The sequence below is a fragment of the Rasamsonia byssochlamydoides genome, assembly GCF_041956645.1.
Source record: "Rasamsonia byssochlamydoides strain NRRL 3658 unplaced genomic scaffold VTN77scaffold_60, whole genome shotgun sequence".
NCBI lineage: Eukaryota > Fungi > Ascomycota > Eurotiomycetes > Eurotiales > Trichocomaceae > Rasamsonia > Rasamsonia byssochlamydoides.
The window spans coordinates 88,293-107,506 of NW_027192443.1; the positions used below are offsets into that span (position 1 = coordinate 88,293).

General features: G+C 51.0%; 6 protein-coding genes across 6 annotated transcripts; 4 read left to right on the forward strand and 2 right to left on the reverse strand.

Annotated features, from left to right (window-relative positions):
• Positions 1 to 961: 961 nt before the first annotated feature.
• On the forward strand, positions 962 to 4,128 carry VTN77DRAFT_7504 (uncharacterized protein; the record flags this gene model as incomplete). The annotated part of the gene is made up of 6 exons (XM_069423900.1): positions 962 to 1,222; positions 1,342 to 1,454; positions 1,509 to 1,699; positions 1,779 to 1,927; positions 2,025 to 3,855; positions 3,920 to 4,128. The coding sequence occupies 6 exons, from the start codon at positions 962 to 964 to the stop codon at positions 4,126 to 4,128; spliced, it is 2,754 nt and encodes a 917-aa protein (XP_069275401.1).
• Positions 4,129 to 6,474: 2,346 nt separating this feature from the next.
• Positions 6,475 to 10,296, reverse strand: VTN77DRAFT_7505 (uncharacterized protein; the record flags this gene model as incomplete). Its single annotated transcript, XM_069423901.1, has 4 exons — positions 6,475 to 7,216; positions 7,276 to 7,955; positions 8,016 to 9,157; positions 9,216 to 10,296. 4 exons carry the CDS (start codon positions 10,294 to 10,296, stop codon positions 6,475 to 6,477), a joined length of 3,645 nt encoding a protein of 1,214 aa, XP_069275402.1.
• A 611-nt stretch (positions 10,297 to 10,907) lies between these two features.
• VTN77DRAFT_7506 (uncharacterized protein) lies at positions 10,908 to 11,765 on the forward strand (the record flags this gene model as incomplete). Its single annotated transcript, XM_069423902.1, has 2 exons — positions 10,908 to 10,932; positions 11,077 to 11,765. 2 exons carry the CDS (start codon positions 10,908 to 10,910, stop codon positions 11,763 to 11,765), a joined length of 714 nt encoding a protein of 237 aa, XP_069275403.1.
• Positions 11,766 to 12,922: 1,157 nt separating this feature from the next.
• On the reverse strand, positions 12,923 to 14,310 carry VTN77DRAFT_7507 (uncharacterized protein; the record flags this gene model as incomplete). Its single annotated transcript, XM_069423903.1, has 3 exons — positions 12,923 to 13,762; positions 13,830 to 14,095; positions 14,157 to 14,310. The coding sequence occupies 3 exons, from the start codon at positions 14,308 to 14,310 to the stop codon at positions 12,923 to 12,925; spliced, it is 1,260 nt and encodes a 419-aa protein (XP_069275404.1).
• A 1,021-nt stretch (positions 14,311 to 15,331) lies between these two features.
• On the forward strand, positions 15,332 to 15,800 carry VTN77DRAFT_7508 (uncharacterized protein; the record flags this gene model as incomplete). The annotated part of the gene is made up of 4 exons (XM_069423904.1): positions 15,332 to 15,361; positions 15,425 to 15,442; positions 15,529 to 15,643; positions 15,727 to 15,800. The coding sequence occupies 4 exons, from the start codon at positions 15,332 to 15,334 to the stop codon at positions 15,798 to 15,800; spliced, it is 237 nt and encodes a 78-aa protein (XP_069275405.1).
• Positions 15,801 to 17,624: 1,824 nt separating this feature from the next.
• On the forward strand, positions 17,625 to 18,455 carry VTN77DRAFT_7509 (uncharacterized protein; the record flags this gene model as incomplete). The annotated part of the gene is made up of 1 exon (XM_069423905.1): positions 17,625 to 18,455. One exon carries the CDS (start codon positions 17,625 to 17,627, stop codon positions 18,453 to 18,455), a length of 831 nt encoding a protein of 276 aa, XP_069275406.1.
• Between the last annotated feature and the right edge of the window lie 759 nt (positions 18,456 to 19,214).

Consider the following 19,214-nt stretch of genomic DNA (forward strand, 5'->3'; position numbering starts at 1 on the left):
TGTTGCCGTGATTTCTCAGTTTCAAACCTTTCATCAAACCCTTCCTCTTTCTTATCCTCATCAAGCATTGTTCCATGACTCCTGCATCATACTACACTCTTCAACACTTCTTCTGTTGTCGAACTTCACCTCCACTTCAAGCTTCATCTCTCACGAGTCGCGTCTCGATTCTGGTTGACCTGTTATCCTACTCCATCAATCACTTCTCATCGACAGGCATTCCTTCTTACCGTAATTGTCTCATTGTTCCACGTCAAGGACTTGCTGACTAAGGTTTGACAGTCTGACTATGGCTGCGGAACACATCCGTTTGCAGAATCCCATGGGGGACCCCGCCAGGGAGCGTCCCAGGCGCGAACCAAACCCTTATAGAAACTTGGATTTGCCTTTCGGGGCTTTTCCCGTCAATGGTTCAGTAAGTCAGGCTTCCGATAAGATGCGTACAAGATGCATATGTTTGATCTTCGCTGCAATGTAAATGGGACATCACTACACACAAGACTAGTACTGTACATCTACATTTTCATTGAGGGGCCAACAAAAGAAAATCATTCACTACACCTGCAACGGAAATTCCCTTCCAATTCTACATTTGGAGAAAGATTCTGTGACACAAGTCGGCGGTGAAGCGCGGGCTTGTTCCGTTCGCTTTCAACCACTGTGGCTCTTCACCGGCCACCTGCTGGACACTCCCGATTCATACTGCAATTCACCCACTTCAATCGGTATCCCCCGACTGCTTCTGTGAATGGAGCACTGGATATTATTCACAGATATGATCAGTTCTCAGATTCTCAGCTATATAAAGCCCTCTCTCCCCCCTCCCCTCCCCTTCCAGCTGTTCTGCTCTTCCTTTTCCACCCACCATCAATCTCCTTTCTTTTCGCTTGTCTGGATCATCCACCCTGACATCAACCTACAAACCTGACTTTTCTACCACTGTTTCCTTCTCAAATCGATTATGTCCGACCCCTCGAAAGACCAGCCTTCCAAGGCGGACGAGAAACCTGCCCCGTTTGATCCTTTCCTGGTGCAGCCCAAAGAGGGTAGACGCCTGGGTACTCGCAATCAGTATGCTGATCCAACTTGGCGTGTGAAGTACTTAGTTCCCGTGAACACCGTCCCTCGCCCCGGTTTCAACACCACCGGTCGCGAAGTCGAGCTCAAGCTCAATGCGTATCCGATCACACAGTTCCCTACCCGCACCGTCTGGCAGTATGATGTAAGTATCTCCCTGCCTGCCCTTCGTCAATATCAACTTCAAGATGATGCTTGTGGCCTGTATATGGTTCTACCACAAGCCTTCTGTACTTGACTTTCATCTGACTTACCTTCGACTAGATTACCATTGGCAACAATCAAGAGAAACGTGCTGTCGTGAAGAAGGTTTGGAACTCAAGCGTTCGCAAGCAGAATCTTCGCCAGATGATCTTTGATGGCAACAAGTTGGCGTGGTAAGTAAAAAAAAACACCTTACAGTACGTCCCCTTTTCGGCTCACATGAGTAGGTCCTTCCACAAGTTCGACGACTTCAGCGGAGTGGTCGACCTCGATCAGGAAGAGGGCCGAGCTCCAACCAGCATTAAACCCAACAAATTTCGTCTCTTCTGTCGCCGCACCAAGCAGGTCAATCTGTCCGTGATTGACGCATGGCTTTCCGGACGTCAGTCCTTTGACGAATCTGTCTTGGAAGCGCTGAGTAAGTTAAAATTCCTTTTCTTTGTCCGCCTCGTTTCAGCCAGAAAAAAAAAATGCAACGATCGCTGACAATAACACAGACTTCCTCGACCACTTGATGCGCGAATACCCGAGCAGCAAGTACAGCTGCTTTAAGCGTTCGTTCTACAACGAGAAAATCGAATCCGAGGATCTCCATGACGGCGTTATCTGCTACAAGGGTTACTATCAGGCTATCAGGGCCGCCCTCGTAAGTCACCATTTTTGCCTTCTTTTCCCCTCCCTTTCTTTTCCTTTTTCTTTTCTTCTTCTTCTTTTTTCTTCTGCTTCACTAACACTCATAATAGCCTGGACGTCTTGTCGTCAACGTTGATGTCGAAAACACCGCCTTTTGGGCACGCATTACTCTCGCCGGCCAAGCCCGAGCGTTTGTGAATGCCAGGGACTATTGGGAAGTCGGCCGTCGTACTCAACCCAAAGACGATGGCTACTTTGGACACATCGGAACAAATGAATGGAATCTTATCTACGATCGGATTCGCAAACTCGAGGTTCAGCCCTTTTACAAAGGTTGCCCCGTGAACCGCACTTTCTTCGTCAAGGGCCTGGTCCTGGCTGATACAAATCAATTTACCATCGACTACAAAGACAAGGCTACTGGCAAGACCGAAAAGTTGACCATGTTCCAGTACTTCAAAAAGAGGTACAACGTCATTCTAGAATACCCCAACTTGCCTGTCGTCGAAATGACGAAGAACGGAGTCTATTACCCCATGGAACATCTCGTGATCGTGGGACTTCAACGTTACCCTTACAAGCTCAACGATGAACAGACTTACCGGATGCTCAAGTTCGCCGTTCAACGTCCGCAAGCTCGCTTGCAAAGCGTTGAAGAATCCAAGAAAGCTCTGGACCACGCAAATGATCCGGTCCTCAAGTCCTTCGGTCTCAAAGTCGGAGATGAGATGATTCGGACCAAGGCTCGTGTTCTCCCCAATCCCGAAATTCAATTCGGTAACCAGAAGCACAACCCTGGAGTCACCGGCCGCTGGGATCTGCGCGGCAAGAAATTCCTCAAACCCAATCGTGTTCCTCTCAAATCTTGGGGCTGTGGCATCATCGTTTACAAACGCAACACCCTCGAAATGACCCAAGCGGAGAATTGGATCGACGGCTTCATGAAGGCGTATGCTGCCCACGGGGGCAAGATTGAGAATAGACCTGTGATCATGATACTGAAGGACGACATCGCAGACGCGATAGAGAAGTTGTACGAGAAGGTCGGCAACCATTTCAGAAAGACGCCGCAGCTTCTTATCTTTTTTGCCCCAAACAAAGACTCCTGGCCATATCTGCGCATCAAGAAATCTTGTGATTGCCGCTGGGGTGTGCCCTCTCAGGTCCTTCAATCGCAACAGGTCGTCAAGATGAACACTCAATACATGTCCAACGTGGCCATGAAGATCAACGCAAAGCTCGGTGGTACGACCGCTCGCTCGGTTCCTCGCATTACGGAAGCTGCTCTCAGGCCTGGCTCCATCATTATCGGAGCCGATGTTTCCCACGCGACCCCCGGAAGCTGGGCACCTTCAATGTCAGCCATCGCTGTCTCGGCAGACGAATATGGTGCTAAGTACATGGGTAACTGCGAGACGGGTTATCGGCACGTGGAAATCATTGAAGAGCAGAACATGAAGGAGATGCTGGTCCCCATGATCGATGAATGGACGGCGACTGTTGGAAAGGGACGCCGCCCCCAGTACGTTTATTACTTCCGCGACGGCGTCTCGACCGGACAGTTCTCCCAAGTCCTTGAACACGAGGTTCCGGTCATCAAGCAAGTGCTCATGCACAACAGCACGGAAAAGACGCCCCCCAAGGTTTGCGTCGTGATCGCTAACAAGCGTCACCACTTGCGCGCTTTCCCACGACCTGACGACAAGAACGCGGCGGACCGAAATGGCAACCCGGTCCCGGGCACTCTCATTGAGCGCGATATCACTAGCCCCCATGATTGGGATTTCCTTCTTTATCCGCACACCGCTCTCCAAGGTACCGCTCGTCCGGTTCACTATCATGTCATCCTTGATCAGATCGGGCACAAGCCCCACCAGCTGCAAAACATGATCTACGACCATTCGTATCAATACGTTCGGTCTACGACGTCGGTTTCACTGTGTATGTTTTCTGTTTTCTAATCCGAATTCCCTTGCAAGTTTTTATTGTACTGACAATGTTTCAGTTCCCGCGGTGTATTACGCACACCTTATCTCCAACAGGGCTCGTCACCACGAGAATGTGCCTTCGAAGTCTGGTCCTCAGAGTGGACCTTACATCAAACTGACCGACTTGAAAGACAAGAAACCGGAATTCCCAGGCGCCGAGCCGAAACGTCTGTTGCCGATGGTCCAGAACGAGACCAGAAATCACCTCGAGATGTGGTTCGTCTAGTTACGAAAAAAAAATTATGGATCGACTCTGACTGCGGAGGATATTGTCTTCTTACAAACTTGGTTTGGGGTAGTTAGGATTGACTGGGACCGATCGTTTCCTGCCATGAGCTTAGGAGACCCTAACGGACCCTAACAATTCTCGTCTGCTCACGATGTGACCAGTCCGTAATCTCTTCGGATCGATATCGGATGGTCGTAGGTAGATAGTTCTTCAGCAGGAATAATTTCAATACATTTCATTCTTGCAATCAATTCGCTTTTTCTTTCTTAATCCGCTGTAGACAAGCGGAAGTTCTCGCAGGTAAAAATCAAGTGAGCCCATGAAGTAGCAAAACTCGCATACCAATGTGTACGTAGTCTTCCATGTCTTCTGATGGCAAGTAACTTCTTTCATAAAAACGGACTTGGCTGTTTTGACCGTCGCCATCTCATCGGAAGACAGTGTATGAATCGAATCGCATCTCGCATCTACTACGTGAGTCGCGATTCGCAGGACTCTACCACATTCCCTTGCGAACACCTCTGCTCACTCTGGATATTTGATATTTAGGACAGAAGGAAAAATAGACGAACTGGGTGAGCGGAGTACGTATTTATTTCGATCCTCTCTATCCTTCTATGTCGACTGTCGACTGTCGACTGACTAGCTCCATGCCTCGTTCACTCGGAGATACGCGCATACGGTGAAGTGAAGAGAGTAGGTAAGAAGAGTCTCAAAAATAGGCATATATCCTGTCCCAATATCATGTACTCTGTACGACTGTAGAGAGTTTTAATCCGTACGGAGTACACATGTTGAGTTAGGGTTGAGTTAAGGAGTTGGGGTTAACCTTAGTGGAGTTTTTATTTTTAGTTTACTCGAAAAATTCCTTAAAAAGAAAAGCTTGACCTTGAGTCTTAGCCATGGCCAGTAGGTAGTATCGTGGGTGGGTCCGGTCCGTGGTACGGAGTAATAGTGCTACTTACCAAGTACGTGGGTTGAGTAGTAACTGAGTTTGAGAGACTTTGAGATTCCAACTGACGGGGTTTTATTAATAATATATATTTTCTTCAACTCAAATTCAGTTGGACTAATTGTGCTAGGAATAGCTATAATGAGTGAGGAGCGAAGATCCCTGCACAGATAGATAGATTGATTGCTGGACGACTACAGTGATTGCTGGAGTGGATGGATACCTACGGGTTGGAAAGCGGTATTTCAAGAAAAGTACCGTCTGTATGTACAGAGAACTGTATGTACATCGCTCTGGCTTTGACTTTTTCTTTTCTTTTCTTTTCTTTTACCCTTGGAACGAGGGGAGTGGACTGGGGTGGACTCCGTACCTTACTTCAGTAGGTCTGTTCTGTCCTGTTCTGGATTTTTCTTTGATGGAGTGTTTTTACCATGAAACTGAATTTGTCTTGTCTCATGAAGAAACAAAAAGTACATACATACACACATACATACAGCAAGAGAGATGTATGTATGGCATGGTAAAAGGATAAAAGGCCGATGTAATAATGCCAAGAGGAGGAGGATGGATGGATGGATGGATGGTGAGGGTAGGGTGAGGGTGAGAGTGATGGAAGGAAGAAAGCCGGAGAAAAACGAGGCCACGCCACGGTCTTTTTTTTTCCGTCGGGTACGCGATGAGATAGACGATGACGACGGCTGAGCTGGATGTGTACAGCGAGGGTAATGTGAGAAACAACGGCCAGACGCAAAGAAGAAAAGGGGAAAAAGGATCATAATAATAAACACGACTATGAAGACACGGGATGGAAAACGGGGAAAAAAGAGGAAAACAGAAGCCCGGCATTGTATAGAAAAACGCCAAGCAAGAAGGTACTAGACTGGAGAAATCAAGACCCCAAAGGAAGTACTAACTAAGTAGGCGAAGAAGAAAGAAGAAGAGCATGCGGGATATGATATCCACCAACAAAGACCCGTCCCGTCATCCCATGATGCGCCATCCTGTTTTGAATTGAACAAACTTTGCCACCAACCAAACCCGAATTGAATGCATGCAGAGACAAGATATGCATGTATATATAATAAGATAAGAAACACCCATATGAGCATAGAGCATAGCCTGAACCGACCGTAACCGCCGACCCTTTGAAAGAGCAAATCTCCCGAATGAGGATTTTTTTTTCATGTCATGACTTATGATGTTGTGACACGGGCTAGTCGAATGGTGTGGGGGGAAAAACGGTGTATGATGCGAACAAATCTCTGAAGTCATCCGTCTGTATCTGCGATATGTACCACGTGCGAGCATGGGCAAGATTCGAAAACCGCTCGAAAGGATTACTGACGGAAAAGAAATAAAGAATAGGGAAATGCCAAACAATATGTGCAGATCTAAGGCTGGCCATTAATGCTTTCAGGACTCATCATCCCAGCGCCTTGGTTTCCGGAACCTTCGGCGTCTGATGCGGCAGTCACTGCATTGGTAGACAAGTTAGATTCGCCAATGTTTCCGTTAAGTGAGGGGGTGGTCGTGCCATTAGCTTTATTCTGGTGTGCATCGACGTCGCCAGCGACCGCACCACCGCCCTCTCCTTCGAGGATATCTGACGCAGCCGGATTGTTGTTAATGCCATTCTTCGCGTTGCTAACTTCAGCAGTCGAGTTCTCATCGGTCTTCAGCTGCTCTCCAGGCTGGTTGTCTGCAGGAGCCTGGGAGTCAGTTGTAGACGAATTCACGACACCATCTCCAGCACTATCGGCATTCGAAGCGTCCATTGCAGCTCCGCTGTTCTTCTTAACTTTTTTCTTGCTTGGTTCGGAAATGCCGGCACCCGGTTTGACAGAAGCTTGAGTGGCATTAGGAGGGAGCGGGCGCTTTTGAGGGCTGGTCGTGACACCACCCGGACCAGTCGGAGGAGGAATCTTGCCCGACGCTGGAAGACGCGGCCGTGCGGCTGTCGGACGTTGCTTGGGCGGCAGCTCAAGATCCTCAACAAGAGGTTCATCGTTATTGGCACGCAACTTCTCCCGGAAGAAGTTCTGAACCAACCCGATCTGAGACGGCAACGTTTGTAGTGAGATGCGAGGATAGGGAGGAGGCGGGGGAAAGAGGGTATTCGCTGCTTGTGCGGCACTGTAAGAGAGGTAAGAGAGTTAGCATACCTACATAGATATAAACAGGAGGCTGCGTACTTTGTGTTCTGTGCCTGATGCGCGTTATACATCCTGTTTTGAAGGAGATGAAACGGAACGCTGAGACTAGCGAGACCGAATTCTTTATCCAACCCCAGTTCCTTAAACCCGAAGAAATCTTCGTCGATATCCTCCGCAAAATCGCCACCGATGAATTGCTCGCTCCCATCATCGAATGCGTTGGAGCCGTCTCCGCCGCCGTCGTTGAAAGCAGGTCGAAGAAGTTCCGCTAGGTGAGCTCTCAACCGTTCGTGAACAACACCAAGCTTTGTGCCAAGTCGTTCCACATCATCTTTGATGTAGGACTCCAGCGATTCGACATCCGTTCCCACAGAAGCGAGCGTGTGAAGAATGATTTGTTGCTGGGTGTATGCAGGCTTGTACTTGGGCGCACCCTCCGGAGCGTCGGGGACAGGGACCTTGGGAGCTTCCATGTACGTCTTCATCGTCTGGCCGATCTTTTTGAAGAACTCCGACGCAATGTCTGTAATCGCGTCTAAAGCAGAGGGCTGGTATTCCTCAAAACCGGTATGATAGAGAATCTTCGCCACCGACCGTTGCAGCGCAGCCTTGCAAACCCAAGGACTTATCACCGGCCCTTCATCATTCATGATGTGGGTTGGTACATCTTGTTCCACAAACGGCTCGGGGTTATACTTTTGGAATTGATTTTGATACATCTGTGACAGGAAAGTTAGAAAAAAAAATACGCGGACTTGAGACGAAAGGATGGTACATACCTGAGACTGTAGCTGCATTTGTTTCACGATCCCGATCTTTGAGCAAATCTTTCGAGTCTCCTGCATTTGCCGCATATTTGCATCCATCTTCCGCGAGAGCTTACTATCAGGCTGAGTAAATAACCCTTTTGGGAGAATTCGTAAGAATTCTTCCGAGTTATCTATAACATTGCCTTCAGCGTCCTCGCGCCACAGTAAATGCTCTGGGATATCGGGAATACCAGACATCACATCATAGTAGTCTGGAATGACCCTGTCCTCTTCCTCCTCAATGCCTTCTGCAAGGGTCTCGCCAGCGCCATCTGGCTGCATGACTTGCGCATTCGACTCATGGGTCTTATCAGCTTCGGGACCCATTTGCTTTTGGCTCTTTAACCATCTCCGCATGCCAGCCTTCGTTCGAAGCAACGCCGGTTCGTCCGGATTTATTTTATCCCCCTTAAAGAGACGATGTCTCTCCGCTGCGATGAGGGCACGATCTTTCTTGGTAACCTGTTTCCACACCTGGTACTCGGGGTCTTCGACGTCGACGCCCAAGGCAGACATGGCGACTCCAGCAGGATTCGGGGCGCTGAAACGGTCAACTTCCATTGCATCGACCTGGCTGCCAGGGGCGCCAGCACCAACTCCATTCTGGCCGAGAGGAGTCAAGTTCCCAGCGGGCGGGGTTGAAAGCCCGTTCTGGCTCCCCTCCGTTGGAGCATCCGGGTCTGCGACAGTCTTCACTTGAGTCCCCGAAGGTCCAGATGGGCCTTCAGATCCAGTCGGTGTCTGGCGGGCAGGAGCAGCTCCTCCCTTCTTGGATGTTTTTTTCCCGGGAGCCTTCCTGCCTCGAGACGACATGATGGGCTCATCATCGCTTTCCTCTGCTCCATCCAACTCGGCAAGCTGAAGACGGCGTTCCTCTGCTTCCACTTCCGCGCGATCCCTGATGACGATATCCGGGATCAGAGGAACAAGCTTCTCGGTCTCTTTCCTCATGAACAACGCATGTTTGCGGAGGAAATGGTCGGGGTTCGTGTTGTATTTCAGACAATTCGACCAGATAAGATTGAGATCATCGACGAACTCTTGCTTCGACTTGTATTGCAAGGCTTTCAGTTTCTTTGTCATCGTCCCGAGATCCATGGGATGCTTGATGACTGGAAGAAGTTAGAAAAAAAAGGTCGAACAGCCCGCTACACAAGGCCACAAACTTACCATTATAGTAATCCGGAGCCTCTCGCTTGTTAACCCTCGTAAGAAAAGCGGCGGAGTGCTCCGTCATCGCCTTGAGTTCGCTCAATACTTTCTCTGCCGCTTCGTAGAGCTCTTCCTGCCCAATCTTATCCTCACTTGCCCATTTGCTTCGATTCTTGCGGACTTCACTCATCAAGCTCCGGAGTTCTGCATCGGACGCTCGCACCATATCCCGCTTCATGTCGATCCGAGCAATGAGGTTCTTAAGGGTCAAGCTGGAGGCCCCGAGGTTGGCATTACTTAAGGAGCCGTAGCCGTTGGCACTGGGGTTTGGGTTGTTGGCAGCGTTATTTACACCTTGGCCCGACATCTCCGCCTCGACCAGGCGCTCCGACTCCTCGAGCCGCTGCTGGTCCAGCATCGCGTCCCGGTCATTTTCCAAGGTGTAGAACATGGTCTGGAAGCTCCTTCTCGCAGCCTCCTCGGTCGCCTTCTTGTCCTCCTCCAGCTTCTTTCGAATCTCCTCAACCGTTTCCTTTTTCTGTTCTTTTGCGCCGTCGACGGGGGTCGCCGTCGCGGTCAAGGGACGCTTCCCCGGCGGCAAGTCTCGAAAGGGAGCGGTGGCGGACTTGGCTTTGAGCGGAGATGCGGCCGAGTCATCAGCAGCCTCGCTGCCTTCTTCGTCATCATATTCATCGTAATCGTCATCATCAATCTTCCTGGCAGGTTTTTTCGGCGGCCGCGCCTGGTCTTCCGGACGCGCTGTGGCGCCGTCGGGGTGCTCGACGACCATCGCATCGGGACCGGAGGGCTCACGATCGGTCTTGTCCTTGCTAAACAGAGCGCTGATCTTCGCCTCGCTGCGCTTGTAGAGATCGCGAAAGAGGGTGATGCGTGGATCTTCCTCCGCGGCGGCATCAGTGTCCGATATCAAATTCCCAGCCTGCGACCCTTCCGCGCCGGCGGAGACTCGCGTCTGAGGGGTACGGGGACCGGACGAGACTTTCGAAACACCATTGACAGCCCGCGCATCGGGATGATGGTCATCGGGGGGGCGCAGATGCCCCGGTGGGAGCCAGGCGTGGTGCTGACCGAGCGACATAACCGCACCGAAACCCCGGGTCTGGGGCGGACGAGGGGGTGTGTTTCTCCACGGTTGGACCCGGTCTGGCAGGGCACCACGACGAGGATTTTGGGCGGGAAAAAGGGGCCCAGAGGAATGACAAGGCGCGGAAAAGAGCGCGACGATGTCTCCGGGTCGAAAATCGATGGAGAGCGCGCGGGGTTGATGGCTGATGTAGGGCTTCTGGAGGTGGTTCTTCGCGATCGAGGGAGGTGAGGTTGGCCGTGGCGGTCACCGCAGCCTTCAGACCAGAAGCGCAGTTCGCCCGTTCTCGGCACGCCTAACGCATAGCGTGAGAGCCTCATGCTCGTCCTCGTGTTGACTAGATAGTTCTACAATTCGAATCGACTTCCTCAGATAGCATCAAAGCGTCCTGGACTCTTTTCTACCTGCCTGTCATGCACCTTGAATAAGCCTGGCCTCTGGTGCGCCCTTCATCAGCCCGCAACATAATCTTTTCAGCCTCCGCCGATCGTCGCTGCTTGCACATGACGCAAGCTATCACTCTGCCTGCTCTTCAATTTGATCTCCAATCTGCCGCTGCTTTGCGATCCTGAGACCATTGCGCTGCTCCAGCAAGTCTCTGTACGATGCGGATCCGCTACTACTTCGCGGGTAAGTCATCTCAATAAATGAGAGCTATGGTTGCACCGGTGGAGAGTCCACTCTTGCGGATCCCCTCACTTCATCGCAAGAAGTTGATGACAAGCATGTTGCATAGCTGGAGATTAATTACATTCCTGATGTCTTGATCAACAGGCGCATTCGTGCTCCTCCTCCTCCTCTCGGCCTACATGGGCCTGCTCCCCCACAGCACCTCCAGCTCGATACCACCGCAGCTGCAACCCAATGACAAGTTCCTGCACCTCGTCACGTTCTTCTTCCTCACCCTCGTCTTCTACTGGATCCCCGATACCTCTCGTCGACGAACCCTGCAGATAACGCTGCTGGTCTGCACACTCCTGCTTGGCGTTGGCTCCGAGATCGTGCAGGGTCTCCTCCCGAACGACCGTGCCTTCGACCCGTTCGACATCGTCGCAAATGTGGTGGGGAGCTTAGGCGCCATTGGCCTGTGCAGCTGGTACCATCGTCGCATGTTGGAGCGACGGCGCAAAGCCCGCTTCGGGGCCCTGGCGGACGCCGGCGCTGACCAAGACGACATCGAGTTGGGCTTGGGAACCGCTGGTGCTGGGGATGGCGAGCATGATGGGACCAACCACCACCTCGGTCCACAGGAAACAGGCGTCGCGACGTTGGAGCAAGAGGTCGATAATTGGGATGAGAACGCCGTCGACAACTGGGACACAGAGGATGGCCCAGGCGGTGCAGAAGATGGCAGCACCAAGCACAAATCCGATCTCGACGAAGATGTGCAGAAGGGCTCCTCTGCTGCAAGTAACGTCGAAGTCGGCGGCGTCAGTAACAATGTGAAGACGAGGAATGACTGAATGAACGAACGAACGAACGATATGTATGGATAGGACTTTTCTTTTCTTTTCTTTTTTTTTTCTCTTTATTTTCCTGTGCCTTTTTTTATTTATTCCCTCCTTTTTCTAGGTAATTGATTGAGTTGAATGTGAATGTGAATGTGAAGAATGAGATGCGTATCTTTTTCATTATACAATCAATAATCGTCATCGATCATGTTTCGAACAGGATCTAATCCATTTCTCTCTCTCTGCTATCTACACTCCCCTAGCGTTTTGGATTTGAGGCAAAGCAAAGCAGGCAGCTCAGCGATTTTTTTTATATGGATGTATATATTGCTACGACCATATAACCACCCTACTGCGGTGCCATTGATGATTATCACTTGACTTTCAATGAAAATTGACAGGACGCGCTTCTGTCGAAGACCCCATACCTCACACTTGCTGCCACATAGCACTGCCAGTCCTACTGCACCACAGCGCCCGTCGTGGTCGATGGTCCCATACAGTGAACCTGTGGCTCCAGCAGCGCTCGAAAAGGGGAGAGGGGTCACGAGACGAGGTATCATGCAAGGAAGGTTGCCAGTAACTAGGTGATGTAGAGACAGCGACAATCGTCAGAGGCAACAGGGAAAGAACATTCCCCATTGCCAACCCATAGATTTATTCAGTCCAAGTCAAACAGTAAGAATTAAATATAATACACACAGAACAGTGTTCTAGCTCATCAATCAAACAGTCCAGAAAGGAGCAACGGGGCAGCACGGAGGAAGAGACATCGAGGGTATGCGCGGAACAGCGAGGAGATATACAACAGGTCAAATTATACAGATCTTCTCAAAACAGACTGTCGATGAAAGAAAAGTAAGGGAAAAAAAAAGGCACTCAGCCACCCATGACAGAACACGTGAAAACGATGCAAAAGAATGCAGAATGCAATGCCAAAAATTAAAATAAGATAAATCTAAAAGATTAGCCACGCTTCATGCAAAAGCCCAACAATAAATGCAGCAATGAAATGCAATATGCAGACTCATGGATAATCGTAACGCTCATCTTAGCATGCATCAAAAGGAAAACCAAGGCAAAATAACGGCCCATTAATGCAAACACCTTCACTGTTCAAGCAGTAAAAGCTGGGAAAAAAAATGCTGGAAGACACAGTGGAACAACCCCTACTCATTATCCGAAACCTCAGGAGTGCCGGACCAGCTCCTGGTAGGTGTGGCAGCGCGGTCAGACACAGGCTCCAGCTCAGGTTTTGAGGTATAATCGGTTTTAGCAGACAGCCTTGCGACCTTTGGAGATCTCGACTCCGTCCGTTGGTCACCTTCGGTTGAGCCTCCAAGCTTCAAGATGGTCTGCTCCTTCAAGACTTCGTAGATAAAATGAAGTTGCATCTCATTATATACCATCATCATCCGCTGCTCCCGCAGTTGGTTGACCGTCTGAAAGACTGGATCTGCCTCACAGTCGGTCGCCTTGAGTAATTCACCCGATTCCAACTCCCGAAGCAGGTGATCGAGAGCAATGAAAGTTCCCGTCCGGCCCACGCCGGCGCTGCAATGCACAACACGAGGATTGTCAGGAGTGCTCCTGGAGGCAGACTGCTTAATCAGCCGGAGGAGGGCCTCCCGATCCTCGCCTTCCGGCTTCGAATAATCTGCCCATCCAGCAAACAGATAGTGCCAGACTATCTTGGACTGTGACCCAACAGTGAGCTCGAGTTTTCGGACCTCGGACCGGCATGCCGTATCGAATTCGAATTCCAGTAAAGTGATCTTCCCCAGCATATCCTTATTGACCTTCTTGTGTGTTTCATCGTTCACAAATGGATCTGTCGGTTCTACCGGCAGTTCCATGGTGGGATGTTCGAAGTCCAAGGGAAAATATTGGGCACATTTCTCCCTGCCAGCTTCGAAAGTCTGCGTAAGCATCACTATCACGGCGACCTGTTTAGTTTCGTGATACACCATATGCCAGAAGTGTGCGACGTGAATGCCGTCTTTCGGGCCCTGCGATTGATGGTCAATGGTCCAGTCAATGCAGACGGGTTAAGATATTCTTTTTTTGAGCACTGACCTGTGTCGCTATATACCTCGTTTCTTGTCCCGTGCAAGAATCCTTCAGCACGATCGGCGACGCATTTATAAAGTCACACTCCCCCTCGGGGACCTTGAGATGGATCCGAGAATTCGCCCACGCCTGCACATTGAAATATCGGTTCCGCGCCTTGACCTCAGGGTCAGTCTCCAACGCCCATCGATGCGACGGATCATTCGCCATTGCCCCTTCTGTAATACGCGCTCGTTGGAGCCATTCTAGATCTTCGAATTTCTTCCGGATCTCTGCATATAAGACAGGGATTAGTTAACGAGTCCTCCAGGCTGGTTGAGAGTCCACACTGACCTGAAAATGGTAGATTAAGGAAGGGAGGAAGGCTGGGCGGACCACCAGCTCCAGGCTCCTGCTCCACAGCCGACAAAGCCTCATCCTCTTCCTGAGAAAACCCCCGTTTCGTACCGTGAACATTCGTATCTACCCTGACGGATGAGTGCGCCATCTTGGCGGCTGCTTTGCGATGAAGGGCCCGAAAGCGACCCAGGACACTGCGCGCCTTTCTCGACGCGCTCTTGCCGGTCGATGCGAGCTTCCGTGATCTGCTGCGGCGACCCGGCGTCTCCTCAGAGGAGGAGCGGGACGCGCTGTCCGTGAACTCCGGTACGCTGTGAACTGGGATGTCAGGATCTGCTGCGTTTCCGGGCTGGGGTGAGATCCGCAACGACGACAGATCAGGACAGCTGCGAGAGCTGCTGGGCGGGCGTTGTGCGTCCAGGTTTCCGACTGCCCGAAGCTGAGGGGCCACGGATCGGCCAGGGAGGGGTCTTTTGGAGAAACAGGCTTGATGAGGGGTTCGACACGAGAGCTGGCGCTTTTGGCTGGGCCACGGCTCGCTCAGGCAGGCTGGGTTTGGTAATCGAGCACGTATGTATCTAGAGCCTAGCGTCGTCCAACACTGCAAGCTCTGCAGGCGCCGGGGGTGTGGATTTCTATGCACGACTCGGATTCTGCCAATGGTTCGGACCGGGCCAGCAGTCCGGCTGAAGACGCAGGCAAGTGCAGTCGGGAAGAGGTGTGAAGCGGAAGTATAGAAAAACGTAGAAAGAATCTAATTAATTAGCAATTAAGGCAGGAATGAGAATGAGCCAAAGAGCCGCTGAATCCGCCACCGTGTTAAAAAGAAAAAGAAGAAAGGCCCATTTCACGATAGAATGCATCGAGCATTGGAGGAGTGCTCTCGCTATGACCCTTGGCTGGAGACTGGATGATGGGTGTCTTGAAGGTTTTGGTTGCGCCACCGTATACTCCATAGAAGCTTCGGTCGGCCACATCCAAGCCGCCGGGTTCGATGGTTCCACCAACAAAACACACATAAATACAACATCTCCTGTCCCCTCGACTTTCACTGCACTTTCCAACTTTCCCGTGTCTTTTCAGACAGGGAGCCTGGTAGATCACAGCTTGCCTTCGATCTGATGTCGCTGGTCGACTAAGGCAACGACGACAAAGTCTCCTTGGCCAAGATGCGGTTTTTGTGGCTTTGGATGTTTGAAGTGAGCCATCGAAAAACCGTTTCTCCCTGAATATGCTGACCTGGAGTCCGTTCTCGTCAACAGGACTGGGCAACCCGACGCGTAAGTGCACTGCGAGGCCTCCCGGCTACTCGTGTAGCCCTGTGCCAAGTTTCTTGGATCTGACGGGTTTTCTTCGCTTCCACTAGCTGCTGGCGAGTCCACTGTTTCATCGGATGGTGGGTAAGATTCACAAAGGCATTCATCGCCTCAGATACGGGCCACCTCCTGAAGAGATGGGAGGGACTAAGATTGATGACCACTGTACGACACCTCCAGCATTGGCTGAATATGCAGGTCTCTCGCGTGATCGGTGATGGAATACTGACAGTTGCCGATGCCAATAGCCGGCATAAGATACTTTCTACGCTTGTTCATGGAGGAGGTAAAAGAGCAGCTGAAAGATAAGCCTAGGAGGTGATGGGCTTTGGTTTCTCATCTCGACGTGCTCAAAATCTTTGCTTAGTGATGCCTTTTTGATACCCATAATCGCAGGATGCTTTTCGACTTCTCTACCTTTCCTATCTCTGCCGTTGGTTGTCTCCTTGAAAGGGTGTTCGTTTTGCCAGGACTTTCTTTTTGGAGAGATGTTCAACCGGATATAGATTGGGCTGCAGCTATCGAACCCCATGAGCTGGATCCCTCATTCCATCCGGAGAAGAAAGTCTTCATTGCTTCATTCCGCTTTTTCCAGCTCTCCTTTGTCCTTTTTCACTCTGACGGGCTGGGAGTTGAATTGGGAAGCAAACAGTTCAAGGAAAAGCATTCTTATTTCTTAAGCATGTCAGTTCGGGGTGGCCCTCCGGTCCAAATCTCAAACGAACTTGGGTTTATGTGATACTAACTACGCGACCCGGCAAAGGGGGTCACGTAGACACCAGATTCCATGAAACTGCGGGCGTCAATAGAATTGCACCCTCTGGACCTGACATAGGTCATTTTCTACACCTTCAAGCAGAGTACAGTGACAGTTAAAAAAAAGAACTTAAACGTTAATTCGCATGCTGCCCATGACATCAGAGAGGACATTAGGCATAACGAGGGCACAAATGCCCCTCCTTCCGGAATGGAGTCAGAGGAATATTCATCACACTGGTCATGCGAATCATATCAATGATGTCACAATGTCAATAAGAATAGTCGAAAAGGTGGCAGACAGTATCTGTCAATCTGAACGATCACGCTAATCCTGGCGCAGGAACGACGATAGGATGAGGATCAGTCAGCCCTTCGGAGGTGAAACACGCCATTCGCCCTCGCGGGGTGATGATCCCTGGATCTTCTGCAATGAAACCCAAGGAATGTAACGCACCGTCATCAACTTCTTTTCCATGTATGTAGGACGGACGTACCTGGTACCGGTACCAAGGCGATGGTTAGAGTTGATAAGTTATTTTTGGCTCGCCAATATTTACAGTTATCAGTATAAAGTCCAAGACTGATCAGAGGATGAAAGAATGGCCAAGTTATGTGTGCAGGAAACAATTACTTTTCCTTCCCTTTATTACTTTTTTTAACCCTCTGGCTCTACAGTACCAGCATGGATGCACGCCTACGGAGTACATTGGTCCTATTGGATTATCCAGCCGATTACCCGGTACTCTCTGTCAACAGGCGATTACGGAGTGCATTCGATAGGCATGTGACTAATATCTAGGCTACGCTCTTTCGAGCCTTCGGCAGCGGGCGGAAGAGTGGGCTGGCCCGCAGGTGCAAGGCGCGACTTCGACCGTTGCACTGGCTGCGTGGCTGGACGTTAGGGGCGAACGGCAGGGTTGCCGCAGGGCAGGCAGTACTTGGCCGTTCAGTGGCTGAGCCGTCCGTCAGGCCCGCCCCGGACTCTGCCGGAGTGAATTGAATTGCATTAATTTGCGGCCCAGGAGAGGCCCACTGTCTTGCGAGTCGAGTCAGCAAAAACGCACCTCGCCCGCTGGCCTCGCGCGTGTCAATCCATCTGTTTGCACACTCTCCACCTCTCCCGTCGTATCCTCTCGGACCTCTCCCACCCCCAAATCCAATCCCACCAGTCAGTCATCTCTGATCATCACCCTCGGGGTCACGCTCCTTCTTCTCTTCTCTCTTTCATCATTTTGCTCGACCTCCTGTCGCTCGTTATCCCTTTTTCCATCGTCTCTTGCCTGAGACGCCGCATACGATCGATCGTTCGCAGTCCAGTCATTGATTCCTGCCGGTTAGCCGGCCCCTGTCCAGCCCTATTCGTGTCGCTCTGAGATCGTCAGCCAAAATGCGATCGACGCTCTTCCTGCTCGGCCTTTACCTCTGCTCTGCGACCGTGGTCGGCGCAGGAATAGATGATAAGAAGGAGATCAGCTCCATCGATCTCCTGCCAACCGCAGCTCCATCGGCCGCCCCTACCTCCGCTGAACCGTCCAACTCCGCATCCTCTTCAGAGTCATCACCGACTTCGCAGCCATCGCAAACGAGCGCCTCCAGCACGAGCAGCACGAGCAATGAACCATCGACCGCCAACACCGCCGCCCCCTCTGCCTCATCGACGTCGGAGACGTCACCTTCGGAACCAACCGCGACTCAGCCTACGCAGACCGCTCCGACGACCACGAAGCCTACGAGCGCCTCGAGTGACTCGTCAGCCAAGACAACCGCTCCCGCTGACGGTTCTTCGCCCACTTCCCCAACCAGTGTACCCCTGATCACTGTGACCACCATTGAGACCATTAGCGGGACTCCTGTTGCGCAGACCATCACAACACCTGCCTCGACGGCAACGGCGACCCCTAGTCTCAACGCGAGCGGCGGAGGCGACTCCGGTAGTTCGGGACTTAGTTCTGGTGCCAAGAAGACCATCATCGGTGTGGTGGTTGGCGTCGGTGGTGCAATTGTCCTTTCGGGCATCAGCGTCGTGGCGTGGAGAATTTGGGGACGCAACAAGAACGACCGGGATCACGACGAAGATGACTTGATGAGCGCCGGGACTGCGGTCGGTTCCAACCTCCGCGAGAAGGCACCAAGCCCTGGAGCCAATAGCACACCGTTCAGGTCTACCCTCGACCAATATCACAACCCAGGTCCAGTGAATGCCGCTTCCAATTTCTAAGCCGTTGCTCCTGTTGCTCCTTACATACTCATCTCGTCTGGGTGCGCTAGTTTCCGGCATGCCTACACGTCTTGAGGACCTGTGGGACTTGTCTTTCTCGAGTGGAAAGATCCTGGAGTTGGACCGCACTTAGGATGGCTTCTTTTTTGCTCTTGTCCGCCGTTATCCACGATCGATTAGGGGGGTCGATTTTTTTTTTCTTGCCGGCGCCACGGAGAGGAATATTCACGGATATGATTTTCTTTTTTTTTTAATTCTTTCGGAATCGCCGTTCATTACCCGTTGTTTTTCTGTCCATTCGTTTCGACTTCATAGATTGCCCGATACACACGACCAGGACCAACTCCATTCACCTATACTCTCAACGCCTCGGAAGCGTCGTCTGTTGTCGATTTGTCTTCCTCCACAAACGACATTCCTTATGAAATTCGCATTACCAGACCCAAGCTGAGCCAGTTGTTTCTAGCTGGGGTTCCCGGCTCATCGTGTGTTTTTGAATACCCTGTCATTGATCCGAAGATAACCCTGGATCTTGGCGTTATGTTTGCAAAGTTCGTCGTCGACCTAGCTTTCACATCGTGGTGTGGATGTGTGGCTGGGAATTTACTTTATACCATCTTCCTGTTTTACCTTTCGAGCTGCACCTGTTTGTTCCATGTACGTATGTAATAGTATCTGACAAGGGACAGTTAAAATTGAAGTGATACATCGGCAGCTGTTGAACATAGGTGCTCCGAACTACGTTTCTGTAGAGTGGAC